Raw genomic sequence first — 13,044 nt, 5'->3', positions numbered from 1 at the left:
TGCCCCCGCCTCGTCCCTCTAAGAGCCCCGACCCCTGATTAGGCCTGCGCGCCGGGTTTGTAGTGACCGGCCCCCACCTGAGCGCTGAGGAGCCCAGCCGGCCGTTCCTGCCTCACCGGCTCGCTCCTCCTCCTCCTCCTCCTCCTCCTCCTCCTCCTCCTCCTCCTCCTGTGAGTCGCTCGGACTCCGGCCCCAATGTTGTGGGGGCTGGTGGGGGCCCCGGTGGGTGTGTCTGCAGGGGCTTTGGGCCACCTGTGCCAGGGCCGGAGGGGACAGGCCGGCCGGGGCTTGTCTGGGGGTGAGTGTGTGGGTCTGTGACCCGCCCGGGCACCGGAGGCCAAGATGGAGGCAGAGGCCCCGCCCACTCGCAGGCCTGCCCCGCGTCTCAGGACGTGTGCTCGTACGGCCCACTGCGCTAGGGGCTAGCGCTCAGGCTCCCTTGCGTTCGGTGTCCCCGCCTCTCACCTGTGTCCTAGAAGCACGACACAGCCTGCCTCGGCCAGCCTCTGCCTCCCCTTCCCTTCAGAACTCGTCTGCCCTCGATGCAGAATCCTGACCTACTTGGCCCCCCTGCCGCCCGGCCCCGCACACGGGACCCCGCACCCCTTCCACGCTCTGTGTGCACACGCCCGCTCTGTGCTGCACGGGGCCCATGTGCAGTCAGCGCATGATGCCCCAACTCAGGTGGGCAAACTACGGCCCGGCCGCTGCTTATTTTTGTAAATAAAGTTTTATTGGAACACAGCCGCTGTTGTTTTCCTATTGTCTGTGGCAGCTGCCACTTACACAGGCAGCCTTCCATACGTGTGGGCGACACCACGTGGCCCGCGAGCCTAGTGTACTTACTGCCGACTGAGGAAAGTTAGCTCCTTGCACGGCCTTGTGCTTTGAGTGACTTCCAGCCCTGCAGGCCTGTCGGGCCCCAGCCCCTGGGACAAGGACACGCCTGCCGTGGGCCCGGTCTCTGCCCTCTGTTGCTTCCTACTGAGTATTTGTTTTTTCTTTCTGTGTGTAAAGCTAATTCTTTTTCATCACTCATGTATTTTAGTTTGCACATTTGTAATTTCAGAGTTCTATTTAATGATTTCTTCTTAAACGCGTCTTCTGGACACTTTCGAGCAAACACGACTCTAGACAACAGTGCTCTAACCTGCTTGCCAACCCTTTGATGCCGGCCTGGCTGTACCATCCGTGCTGAGGGCCGGCCCCCCTCATCCTCGGCACCCTGGAGGCCCCTCCTGAGAACTGCACACGGGTGGCCCCCTCTACTGCCGGGGGATGTGCTAGCCTGAGTTGATGTGGGGCCCTGTAACAGTTAACCCCAGTCCCGTGCTCTCCAAGGGGAGTGGACTGCAGGGGGAGAGGCCCTGGGTGGGGTGTTCTCACCGGTTCACTTACCGTCACTCCAAGCCTAGCCCTAACTAGGCAGCGATAACTGAACATTAGAAAATAAAGTAGGATGACTTCGGCACACAAAAAGGAAATGTTAAAAATGGCGCTGTATTGGAAAGGGGTGGATCCTGCCAGGGTGACACAGCCCTGCCCCCTGCCCGCAAAGAACCTCCCTGGGCTGACAGTGGTATGTGTGTGGAAACCCGGGCGGGGGCGTGCAGCCCAATGCAGAGTGACCAGGGGCGAACCTCTTGCTTTAAGCTGGCACTGCGGTGGTACCAAGTGCATCCGAGCCCCCGTGATGCCAGGCTGCCACTTCCTGGACGGCCCTATCTGCCTCCTTCCCGCGTTCCCGGACTGGTGTACACTTGAAAGGAATGTGTGCCTTTAAGCGGTTGAGTAAAACCGAAAACACACACACACACACACACAGACGTTTTTACTGTTTACATTGGTCTTGGCCCACATATTACCTAGAAAGTCAATTAACCCGTTGGGTCACATCCAAGTTTTTACTTCGTTTATAACCTCCATTACACACTAAGTTAATACTGCAGAAAATAAAAAACACTCAGAAACTGATGTGAAAACCCAGAACCCAGTCATCGGAACAGAAATAGGAACAAGTCCCCAGAGAAACAACTGTGCTGACGCTTAAATGCTTTCATGTAATTAGCGTTCACGATTCACCAGCCGTTGCGTGTTTTCCTGCCACGTCTGCACCACGCACGTAACCGGCAGGAGAGTTCCCGGCTCCGGCTGTGAGCACACGGAATTCTCTACAAATGTTCTGCATCGGAGGTTCATTTGTTCTGCCCAGAACCCGCTGGGTTGCTGGCAACGCCTGGGCTCCTCACAGGGCAGATTCTCAGGACTTCTTGCCCGTCCGCGGTCGGATTCCCAGGAGCAAAAAACGGACGCAGCGTCTCCGTGGCAGGAATTTCAGTGAATGTGAAAATGTGGGATCCGTCGCTAACGTGGTAAAAGGAAACGGTGCCAAAATTCCTGTCCAGGAAGACCCCTACGCGGTGTAACCCGGGGCTCACCGAGAGAACAGTCACAGGCATGGTGCCGGCTTGGAAGAGATCTGTCCTCAGACCCACCGTCCAGAAGCCAAACTCTGAGGACAGCAGAACCGGCCCTTGCCGATGAGCAGAGTCTCTGCAAACACCCACGTCCCATTCCTTGCTGGTCCCCACGTCCACCTCCCAGTAGTGGCGGCCAGAGGAGAACCCAGGGGAGCCCAGCACACAGAGGGCATAGTCGAATCTCTCGGCCCGGGGCGTCCGGTTCTGTCTGGAATACCCGCAGTGGACACTCTTCAGGTCCTCAGAAATGACGAGGTAGCCGTTGGCCGTGTCAACGTCCAAGGTCACGTCCACTGTGGGAGAGAGAGAAGCCAGTCAGCAAGCACACGCGCCCGGCAGCCCTCTGCACGTCTGCTGCAAAGGCCCAGACGTCTCGGCCGCGGTCACCCCTTCACCCTCCGCTCCGTGCTGCTTGGAATTTCCCCGGGGAAACTTCCCTGGCCCCTGAGGAGGTCGAGTTTATAGACCGAGTGGGTGACGGTGCTCAGAACTAGTCCCTCTGACTCCTAGCGTGTGTTCTCTTCACACCAAGTGATCTGACCGAAGACGCCGGGCAGCATGGTCTCAAATTATCATGCAAAGTAATGCGGGCCCTGCTGACCTGCAGGCATCAGGTGAATGTGTGAAGGACGGAAACTAGTGCACTTAGTGGAGAATAACAGTAAATATGCAAGTTTTTCACATATTTCGTTGTCTTGGCCAGTACCTTCCTCATCTACCGATGTTGAGCAGACAAGTGCATCCCGGGCCCTTGCTCCCTGGAGTTGTAATCACACAGAGGAGTAAGGCTGGGGGTCCCGAAGGAGACGGGTGAACTCTGGACAGTCCAGGCAGAGGAAGGGACCCCTGTGAACACCAGTGGGGACGTGCTGGGCTCTGGCAGTGACATAGACACAGGGCAGTGCCAGAGGGGCAGGGGGTGGGAGGAAAAGGACTGTGGGTGCTGCCCACGTCTCTGGCTTGCCCTGTAGGGAGGCCAGGTGACCGCATGGGTGGAGCCAGTAGCCTTGGAAATAAACCCTCTGGACCGAACACCAACGGCTGCACTTGGCGTCCCAGCACACAGGTGTTTGGAAGATGCCCAGACCCTCCGAGCGTCACAGGGGACGTGTCGAGACCGGTCACGTTTCTGGGACACGGCTCACCATCTCAGATTCAGGTTGCAAGGAGCTGGAAGTAAAGTCCGGGAACACAGAGACCCGTGTCCTTGGCACAACACTGTGGGCTGGTGTGCCCACCCCAGCACCCTCCTCACAGCCCATTCACACCCACGGGACCCGCCACCCCTCAGGACCCAGCACAGGGGAGCCGGGACAGAGTCAGTCGGGACAGAGCCAGGAGGAGCAAGGGCTCTGCGAGCTCCAAGGAGCCTGGGAGGTCCCTCCTGGCATCCTTGAGCACGTTAGACGCGCAGCTGAGCCGTGAGAATCCACGGTAACCCTGACTTGGGAGAGAGTCAGGCGTGACTCCTCTCGGGTGCAGGCCACGGCCGGAAGCTGAAATTGTTTTCTCATAGATGGCGCTAATCTGTACTTCCAGGAAAGCATGACCGGGCCTTGGAAAGCTATGTTTCAGCTCATCCCCTTAAGAAATGGGTAGGCAGGGGGCGCCTGGGTGGCTCAGTCGGGTTAAACGTCCGACTTCGGCTCGGGTCATGATCTCACGGTTTGTGAGTTCGAGCCCCGCATCGGGCTCTGTGCTGGCAGCTCAGAGCCTGGAACCTGTTTCAGATTCTGTGTCTCCCTCTTTCTCTGCCCCTCCCCCATTCGTGCTCTCTCTCCCTCTCTCTCAAAAATAAATAAACCTTAAAAAAAAAAATTAGAAGAAACGGGTAGGCAGGCTGCGTCTTCCAGGGCATTTACGCATGGGGACAGGCTATACCTTGGAACTTGCGTATCTTTGGGTTCATCCGTAGAACAGCTCGCAGCTGGGGCTCTAACTCCTTGATCTTTGCAACCAGCCTCCCAAGCTGGCTTCCGGGCCTGATGTCCTCCTTCTGAGAGACCACGGAGCAGGAGGGGCACAGTAGGCCCGCCCCGTCGGGCTCCCTCTGCAGCGAATCCAGGCACCGCAGGCAGCAGACGTAGCCACATTTCAGGTACATGGGCGTTTCGAGGTAGGCCAGGCACACGAGACACCTGCTTACTTCTTTAAAGTGTTCGGCCATGGCCCCTGTCTGGGGAGAGACGTGCACGTTGGAATTTTCCATGAGGCCTTGGGCCACTCTCCCCTTTACACCCGCAGTGCTTTGCAGTCACTACTAACCGGCGGCAAAGGTCCCGCACATGTACAAACTTACGGGACTCGCGGCCCTTGGGTTCTGAGGTTTAAGATGCTAGACGGGATGAAGGACACGATTCGCCCTCAGGCCCTAAGTGGGTGGAGAGAGGGGCCCTACCGCACCCGAGCTGTCCCAGCTGGTGGCCGGCCAGCGACCCCTGGCTAGGAGCACCCGGGGTGGGGCTTGTCCACACAGAAAAGTGCTGCGAGCGTGAGACACGCACGCGTGTAGCGGGGAAGACCCGAAGAGACGCACAGAGCGTGTATATAATCTCACGTAGAACTTCCAGAAACCAGTTCATGCTGGGAGGCTTGCATTTTGCTGAGGTCGATTAGATTTGCCTCATTGTCTGTCTGTGAGGCTGCCAGAGAAGGAGCTTGCCTTTCCACAGGTGGGTCAGCTCCTGGGCAGCCAGGACCACACCCGCCTCCCCCCCAACTCCCACAACCCCCTCAACCCCCCCACTCCCACCTTCACCCCCCTTAAACCCCAACTCCACCCCCACCCTCCTAAGCCCACCCACCCCCCTCAACCACCCCCACCCCACTCAAACCCCCCCACTCCCACCACCACCCCCCTAAACCCCCCCACCCCCAACACCCCTCAACCCCACCCACTCCCACCTCCACCCCCCTAAACCCCCCCACCCCCAACACCCCTCAACCCCACCCACTCCCACCTCCACCCCCCTCAAACCCCCCACTCCATCCCCACCCCCTAAACCACCCCCACCCCCCTCAAACCCCCCACCCCCCTCAACGCCCCCACCCCCTCCAACCCCCCACTCCCACCTTCACCCCCCTCAAGCCCCCCACCCCCCACCCCCCTCAATCCCCCCACCCCCCCTCAACCCCCCCCACTCCCACCCCCACCCCCCTCAACCCCCCCCACTCCCACCCCCACCCCCCTCAACCCTCCCACCCCCACCGCCCTCAACCCCCCCCACTCCCACCTTCACCCCCCTCAAACCCCCACTCCACCCCCACCCTCCTAAGCCCCCCCACCCCCCTCAACCACCCCCCCCACTCAAACCCCCCCAATCCCACCACCACCCCCCTAAACCCCCCCACCCCCCACACCCCTCAACCCCACCCACTCCCACCTCCACCCCCCTCAAACCCCCCACTCCATCCCCACCCCCTAAACCACCCCCACTACCACCCCCACCCCACTCAAACCCCCCCCTCCCACCCCCACCCCCCTCAACGCCACCACCCCCCTCCACCCCCCCCACTCCCACCTTCACCCCCCTCAACCCTCCCCACCCCCCTCAACCCTCCCCACCCCACACCCCCACCCCCCTCAACCCCCCTCCCACCCCCCTCAACCCCCCCTCCCACCCCCCTCAACCCCCCCTCCCACCCCCCTCAACCCCCCACGCCCACTCCCACCCCCCTCAACCCCCCCCACTCCCACCCCCACCCCCCTCTACCCTCCCCACCCCACACCCCCACCCCCCTCAACCCCCCTCCCACCCCCCTCAACCCCGCACCCCCCTCAACCCCCTCACCCCCACCCCCACCCCGTCAACCCCCCCCACTCCCACCCCCACCCCCCTCAACCCCCCCCACTCCCACCCCCACCCCCCTCTACCCTCCCCACCCCACACCCCCACCCCCCTCACCCCCCCCACTCCCACCCCCCTCAACCCCCCCCCCAGCAGCTACCCCACCTGCACAGGACAGAAGCCGCAGCCCGGCGTGAGAGGCAGGACGGCGGTGGCTGGGGCTTTGCTCACCATGTCTGTGTTGGCCAAGCTCCGTTCTGGCCCAGCACGGGGCGACCGTCCATAATGAATCTGCAAGCCGGTGTGGGGAACCTACGTTCTGCCTGCCGCTCCCTTCAGAGGGGCCCAGGACCCCAGGAGCACACGCTGTGCCTGCCCTGAGTCGGCATCAGACGGCACTGGCTGCATTTATCGATCGCTCCCTTCTGAGACTTTGCTTTCTCCTATGAGCTCTTGTAGATATTTAACATTTTTCAAGTTTTTTTTTTTTTTTTTAATTTATTTTGAGACAGCGTGAGCAGGGGAGGGGCAGAGACAGAGGCAGAGAGAGAATCCCCAGCGGGCTCCGCACTGTCAGCACAGAGCCCTATGCGGGGCTCGAACACCCAGACCGTGAGGTCGTGACCTGAGCTGAAACCCGGGTGCCCCCAAAGTTTGAAAAAATTTAAAAATTTGGCTACAGTTGGCACGCAAAGTTATGTTAGTTTCAGGCGTACAACATAGTGATTGGACGGGTCTGTAGTTACGCTGGGCTCAGCACGAGGGTCCCCCGACCACACTGTCAGAAGCTCACTGACCATGTTCCCTGCACCTGCCTTTCCTCCCCGTGACTCACTCCCTAACTGGAAGCCGGAACCCCCCTCTGCCCCTCACCCGTGCCTCCCACCTCCACCCCAACCCCCCTGGCAACCGCCCGTTTGTCCTCCGTAGTTATAGGTCTGTGTAGACACTTGGGAAATAAGAAGGTTGTACCCACCTCTTCTGCTCTGGCCCCAGGTCTTGTCCCAGCAGCAGTTCTGAAGTGAGATCTCCCAGGAGGGGCTTTTATTAGCACTGCTTCCCGCCCATCCCACCCATTTCTTCCCCTCTAATCCAGTCAGAATTGGATGAGTTCTAGCATCCCTGGGACTTTTCTCTGTTAGACAGGCCACCGAAAACAAAGGAGGTTAACTTCAAAGTGTTACTTTTAATGTGATAAGACCACAAGGTTGCCTCGGGAACATTCTAGACAAATGTTGCATCTTTCCTCTGTGGGTGATAAGAATTGGGGTTAGGGTTAACATTTTTTAAAGACACATCGTCCTTATCGATCCCTATACATGAATGAGGCTAGCTTCAAATAGGTTTTTTTTAACATTTTCTTTTTTTTTTTGTAATGTTTATTTATTTTTGAGAGAGAGACAGAGCTGGAGTGGGGGAGGGGCAGAGAGAGAGGGAGACACAGAATGGAAGCAGGCTCCAGGCTCTGAGCTGTCAGCACAGAGCCTGACGTGGGGATCAAACTCACAAACTGTGAGACCGTGACCTAAGCCAAAGTCGGATGCTCAACCGACTGAGTCACCCAGGCACCCCATCAAATAGTTTTGGTCATGAAGGTGAATTCCCCCATTTTGGTCCACACAAATGGTTAAGCCCACTCAGAAGTCTCTCCCCAAATCACACGGACTAGGTCACGGCCACTTCTCCACAAGTGTTTTCTCCACAAACGTGAGGACCCTTGCTTAGAAGTTCGGTAAACATGGGGCGCCTGGGTGGCTCGGTCGGTTGAGCGTCCGACTTCAACTCAGGTCATGATCTCATGGTTCGTGGGTTCAAGCCCCTCGTCGGGCTCTGTGCTGACAGCTCAGAATCTGGAGCCTGCTTCTGATTCTGTGTCTCCTTCTCTCTGACCCTCCCCTGTTCATGCTCTGTCTCTCTCTGTCTCAGAAATAAATAAACGTTAAAAAATTTAAAAAAAAAAAAAGTTCGGTAAACAGGGGCACCTGAGTGGCTCAGTCGGTTGAGCGTCCGACTTGGGCTCAGGTCATGATCTCACGGTTCATGGGTTCAAGTCCCGCGTGGGGCTCTGTGCTGACAGCTCAGAGCCTGGAGCCTGCTTCTGATTCTGTGTCTCCCTCTCTCTCTCCCCCTCCCCCGTTCATGCTCTGTCGCTGTCTCAAAAATAAATAAACATTAAAAAAAAAAAGTTCTGTAAACAAACCCCAAAGCTCATCCCTGACGACAAGTGAGCCCTTGAAGGTCTGGCTTCACGTTCTTTACAGAATCAAAGACTGAAGATGTTTTACAATATTACCATGGGATGTGCTCCATCACAACAGAGATGAGATACATAGGAGGAGGCTTTTCTTTTCAATCACGTGCAAAAGCTGTCCCTTGCAGTTTAGAGGACTCCGTGTCGATCACAGATTAAGGGGCAGGATGAGAAAGTGGGAGACAGCGGGGGTGGGAGGGGGTTAGACTGTGTCTATGTGGTTATGTTAAGTATCATTCAGTTGCCCACTTCCACAGAATCCCTTGCTGGCACCTACTGGGCGTCCTTATCGCTTCTCATGGAAACTGAGGCACGTCCCCCAGCCCACGTTTGCCATCCCTGCTCTCCCGCCTCCCGGGTTCTTAACCACACCTCCTCCTCAGGGTCCCTCCCGGGACCCAGCCTGAAGGGAGACCCGTGCAGATGACGGGGGGGGGGGGGCAGCAAGGCCCCCATGTCTGCTCTTTGTTTCCTCACAAGATACTTGACGTCATTAACATTATCTTGTCTCTTTTTCTTAGACTCGCGGGGAAAAGAAATCTCTGTAATTCCAACTTGTGGTTAAGCGGCTGATTTGGGAAACAATTCAGTCCAGTTAACACGAGCCGTTAACTCAGTCCTGGCTCCGGAGCCAGGAAAGATTGCTGCGGCAAAGCTTTGGCAACCAGAGCCAGACAGACGGTAGACCGGATGAAGTGCATCGGGGGCATTTGGGCCACGGGGTCTGCCCACTCGTGGAAGTGCTTCCTTCTGTCCACAGTGGATACGACCCTGCCTGGGGCACAGAAACCCCCGCCTGGTCATCTCTGATGGCCCAGGAGTGTGCCACGCGGGCATCTCCTCCCGATTCCAATAAAGCACACGAGACTTCAGTATTGTACTCTGTGCCCTGGACTTTGCTGGGTTCATCTCAGACACCACTGGGGAGGTGGGGACCAGCCATGAGTGGGATCGTGGCCTTTGCAAATAACATGTTTCCCCATGTGTGAAAGTCAACGCGTCTTTGGGAGTTGGGACTCTGGGCGGTGACGGGGACTGTCCTGGACGGGGACCCCAACCTGCGCCTGGTGAGGCTTCTCCTTTGGAAATCATTATTTTATTTCAACATTAGCAATGGATCTCATACCTTCACCTTGACCACATTTTCTGCTCCTGAGGAGATATAGGTCCAAGCTGACAGAGGAACAACATAGTCGCTAAGTAGTCACGTTGTATTATGGTCCAGAGCAAGGTGAAATGGAATTTCGCTGCACATTATCCGCTCGTAGGAGATCCCCTCCTCCCCCCCGGCCCCCCATATTACAGCCAATCACTGACTAGAGAAAAGAAATCCCTTCTTGTCATCCGTCTTTAATGCACATTAAAAACATTTTTTTAATGTTTATTTAGTTTTGAGAGAGAGAGAGAAAGAGAGAGACAGACAGAGAGACAGAGCATGAACAGGGGAGGGGCAGACACAGAGGGAGACAAAATCTGGACAAAACAGGCTCAGAGCTATCAGCACAGAGCCCAAAGCCGGGCTCCAACCCACGAGCAGTGAGATCATGACCTGAGCTGAAGTCGGATGCTTAACTGACTGAGCCACCCAGGCTCCCTACTGCACATTTAAAGTAAAAAAAAAAAAAAAAAAAAAAAAAAAAGTAAATTGTGTGAAAAATCATTTAAAATATTTTTGAAATTAAAGATGAGTCATGGGGCACCTGGGTGGCTCGGTCGGTTAAGCGACCGACTTCGGCTCAGGTCAGGATCTTGCCATCTGTGAGTTCGAGCCCCATGTCAAGCTCTGTGCTGACAGCTCAGAGCCTGGAGCCTGCTTCGGATTCTGTGTCTCCCTCTCTCTCTGCCCCTCCCCTACTCACACTCTGTCTCTCTGTCTCTCAAAAATGAATAAACATTAAAAAAAATAAAAAAATAAAGATGAGTCATAACAAATAGCTCATAAATATAAATATAAACATAAATATAAAACACATATATTTTCGCAATGAAATTTGGGGTTTGGTTTTTGTTAAATATTCTCCTACTTATTTCGTCCTTGATTCTCCATATATAAAAAGCCTGGGCAAGATTTGTGAGTGTCTTAGGCTTCTAACAACCTCTGATAAATGAAGTAATTCTAAAATCTGACTCAGGTCAGCTCGCCGCCACCCCCCAGGAGGCCCCCTTGTGCCTCTGGGTTCTGTTGCAGGCTTCCTGCCTCCACCCTACTTTCCCAGACAACCTGGAGAGGCCCGGGACTCCCCTGCTGCCAGGCGGCTCCGTTTAGCAAACGTCTATGCCTCCTGATGCCTCGGGACACCTTGACTGCCTGCTCTTCACAAGACTATTTAAAATCACCACTGTGTAAACTCACAGGTACATTATGTCCCATCCTTCCTTCAGCGTGGAAATACTTCAGCATGTTTGATCTGGCGAAACTCCAAGAAAGTCACAGCCCCTTGGTTGTTCCTTCCTATCGGGACCTTTCCTCTGGTCCCAAGACAAATCTTTCCTCTACCTTGTGTTCCCAGGACAGTTTATAAACACTTCTCCTGTAAGGGTTAAATTGTAGTGTAGGGCTAACGCTTAGCTTGAAAAATAACAGTTTTGTTCTGACACTGAAGGTCAAAAGATAACAGCCTTGTTTTTACTCTGGCAAATCAGCTTCATACTCTTGTAAATCAGGCTTCACCAAGGAAGGAAACAAAAGCTCAAAGAAAAGAGCATCAGAGACAAGGTCAAGGAGATCCACCGGTTGCAACTTAGCGGCAGAAAGTCTAAAATAAACACCTCATTCGGCAACTGTTTCTAACTCATCTGGGAACTGTTTCTAACTCATCTGGGAACTGTTTCTCTGTTCTGTTCCCAGGTAATGATAAAGGGATGTGATCGGCTTTAAAAACTCTGTACCCCAGCTGTTCCGGGCCGCACTCTTATCAAGAGTGTTGGTCCTGATCGGTCAGCCTTGCCTCTCATTGTAATAAACTTTGTTGTGACTATCACTGGTGCCTGTAGCAGTCTGTTTCAGGAGTCGTGTGGATGCAACACTCCTAGAAACATTCTCCGCAGACTCGTGTGTTGATCTTCAGGCTTCCTTGTTGAGACAGCCGCTCGTGAAAGCTGGTACTGTGGCCATGATCTTTGACATTAAATAGCAGAGTATTGGCACATCATTGCATAGGAATGACACACAATGTCATTTAATGCTTGAACTGTGATCATTTACACTTGATTTAGTCACTTAAACTTTAAATGATTAAGTCTAAATTTTAAAGTCAATCTTGTCTTTTTCATTTTTTTCCCCTGGATTAAAAAAATTTTTTTTAATGTTTATTTCTGACAGAGACAAAGAGTGAGTGGGGGAGGGGCAGAGAGAGAGGGAGACACAGAATCTGAAGCAGGCTCCAGGCTCTGAGCCGTCAGCCCAGAGCCCGACGTGGGGCTCGAAGCCACGAACCACAAGATCATGACCTGAGCTGAAGACAGATGGACACTCAACTGACTGAGCCACCCAGGTGCCCCAGAAAAATGGCTTTTTAAATCACATGTAAAAGCATGGGAAATCCCTCTGAGTTTTGGTAAGGCATGGTAAAAAGGAAACATTAAGAGTACATGCAAGGTATTTGTGATACATGTCTCGGGTGTAAAGATTACATTTCACATGAGGAAAAGGAAGGAGAGCTTTGAAAAACAGATTTGGGGATGTCACAAACTGCACGTAGTACAATGTCATTGAAGGATACTCACCAGACTTCTGACAGCCTGAAGCCCAGGAGAATCAAGGTCTTACTTTATCCTGTGTTGAATCTCACTGTTCTGTAAGGTGCTTACTGCCACTGAGCTTTGTTCTTTATTTTAATGCCTCCGTTTTCCTCCTTATATAAATAATAATTGTTCATTTGTGAAAGTTTCCAAACCCAAGATAAGCAAATAGAAAATGCGAAACAGACAAATAAAATATCAAACAGGAAAAAAAAATGGTCACAGTGGAATATCATTTCAATCTATCATAGATACATGAGTTTTAGAATTTTGTAAAGTTAAGGGGTGCCTGGGTGGTTCCGTTGGTTGAGCGTCTGACTTCGGCTCAGGTCATGATCTCACGGTTTGTAGGTTTGAACTCCAAATTAGGCTCTGTGCTGACAGCTCGGATTCTGTGTCTCCCTCTCTGCCCCTCCCCTGCTCACGCTCTGTCTCTCTCTCTCTGTCTCTCAAAAATAAATGTTAAAAAAATTTAAATATCTTTTGGGGTGCCTGGTGGCTCAGTTGGCTAAGCATCTGACTCTTGATTTCCACTCAGGTCATGATCTCACGGTTCATGAGATCGAGCCCCGCCTCGGGGCTCAGTGTGAGCCTTCTTGGGATTCTCTCTCTTTGTCTCTCTCTACCCCTCCTCCCCTCAAAATAAGTAAGAACAAAAAACTTTAAATATCTTTTATTTGGAGCAATATTTATGGCAAAAAAGAATCAAAGGAATGTTCTCATTGACCTAACAAGGCATCCCAGATAGTTTCTAGTTTGTTTAATGAACCTCTAAAAATAAATT

At 54.0% G+C, this 13,044-nt stretch overlaps 1 protein-coding gene across 5 annotated transcripts; it reads right to left on the bottom strand.

The window, feature by feature from the left end:
- Positions 1 to 1,890: 1,890 nt before the first annotated feature.
- RFPL4A (ret finger protein like 4A) lies at positions 1,891 to 11,060 on the bottom strand. Of its 5 annotated transcripts, none has more exons than XM_045046804.1 (3): positions 10,873 to 11,060; positions 4,362 to 4,656; positions 1,891 to 2,773 (listed from the first exon to the last, which is right to left on the bottom strand). In XM_045046804.1, the coding sequence occupies exons 1-3, from the start codon at positions 10,918 to 10,920 to the stop codon at positions 2,196 to 2,198; spliced, it is 921 nt and encodes a 306-aa protein (XP_044902739.1). In that variant the 5' UTR covers positions 10,921 to 11,060; the 3' UTR covers positions 1,891 to 2,195. The 5 variants fall into 5 exon arrangements, with proteins under 5 accessions (XP_044902739.1, XP_006940886.1, XP_044902738.1 ...); XM_006940824.4 differs by lacking the exon at positions 10,873 to 11,060 and adding an exon at positions 7,245 to 7,342; XM_045046803.1 differs by lacking the exon at positions 10,873 to 11,060 and adding an exon at positions 6,434 to 6,794.
- Positions 11,061 to 13,044: the final 1,984 nt, after the last annotated feature.

Source organism: Felis catus, chromosome E2 (genome assembly GCF_018350175.1).
Source record: "Felis catus isolate Fca126 chromosome E2, F.catus_Fca126_mat1.0, whole genome shotgun sequence".
Lineage (NCBI taxonomy): Eukaryota > Metazoa > Chordata > Mammalia > Carnivora > Felidae > Felis > Felis catus.
The sequence above is the reverse complement of the archived record's forward strand: the minus strand, read 5'-3'. Positions and strand labels throughout refer to the sequence as shown.

What these genes read in the sequence shown, in the direction of transcription:
- RFPL4A (XM_045046803.1), bottom strand. Translation starts at nt 6,502, where the DNA reads ATGGTGAGCAAAGCCCCAGCCACCGCCGTCCTGCCTCTCACGCCGGGC. An exon ending in GCGGCTTCTGTCCTGTGCAG is followed by an intron (nt 4,657 to 6,433) that starts GTGGGGTAGCTG and finishes GTCTCTCCCCAG; the next exon opens with ACAGGGGCCATGGCCGAACA. An exon ending in AAAGATACGCAAGTTCCAAG is followed by an intron (nt 2,774 to 4,361) that starts GTATAGCCTGTC and finishes TCTCTCCCACAG; the next exon opens with TGGACGTGACCTTGGACGTT.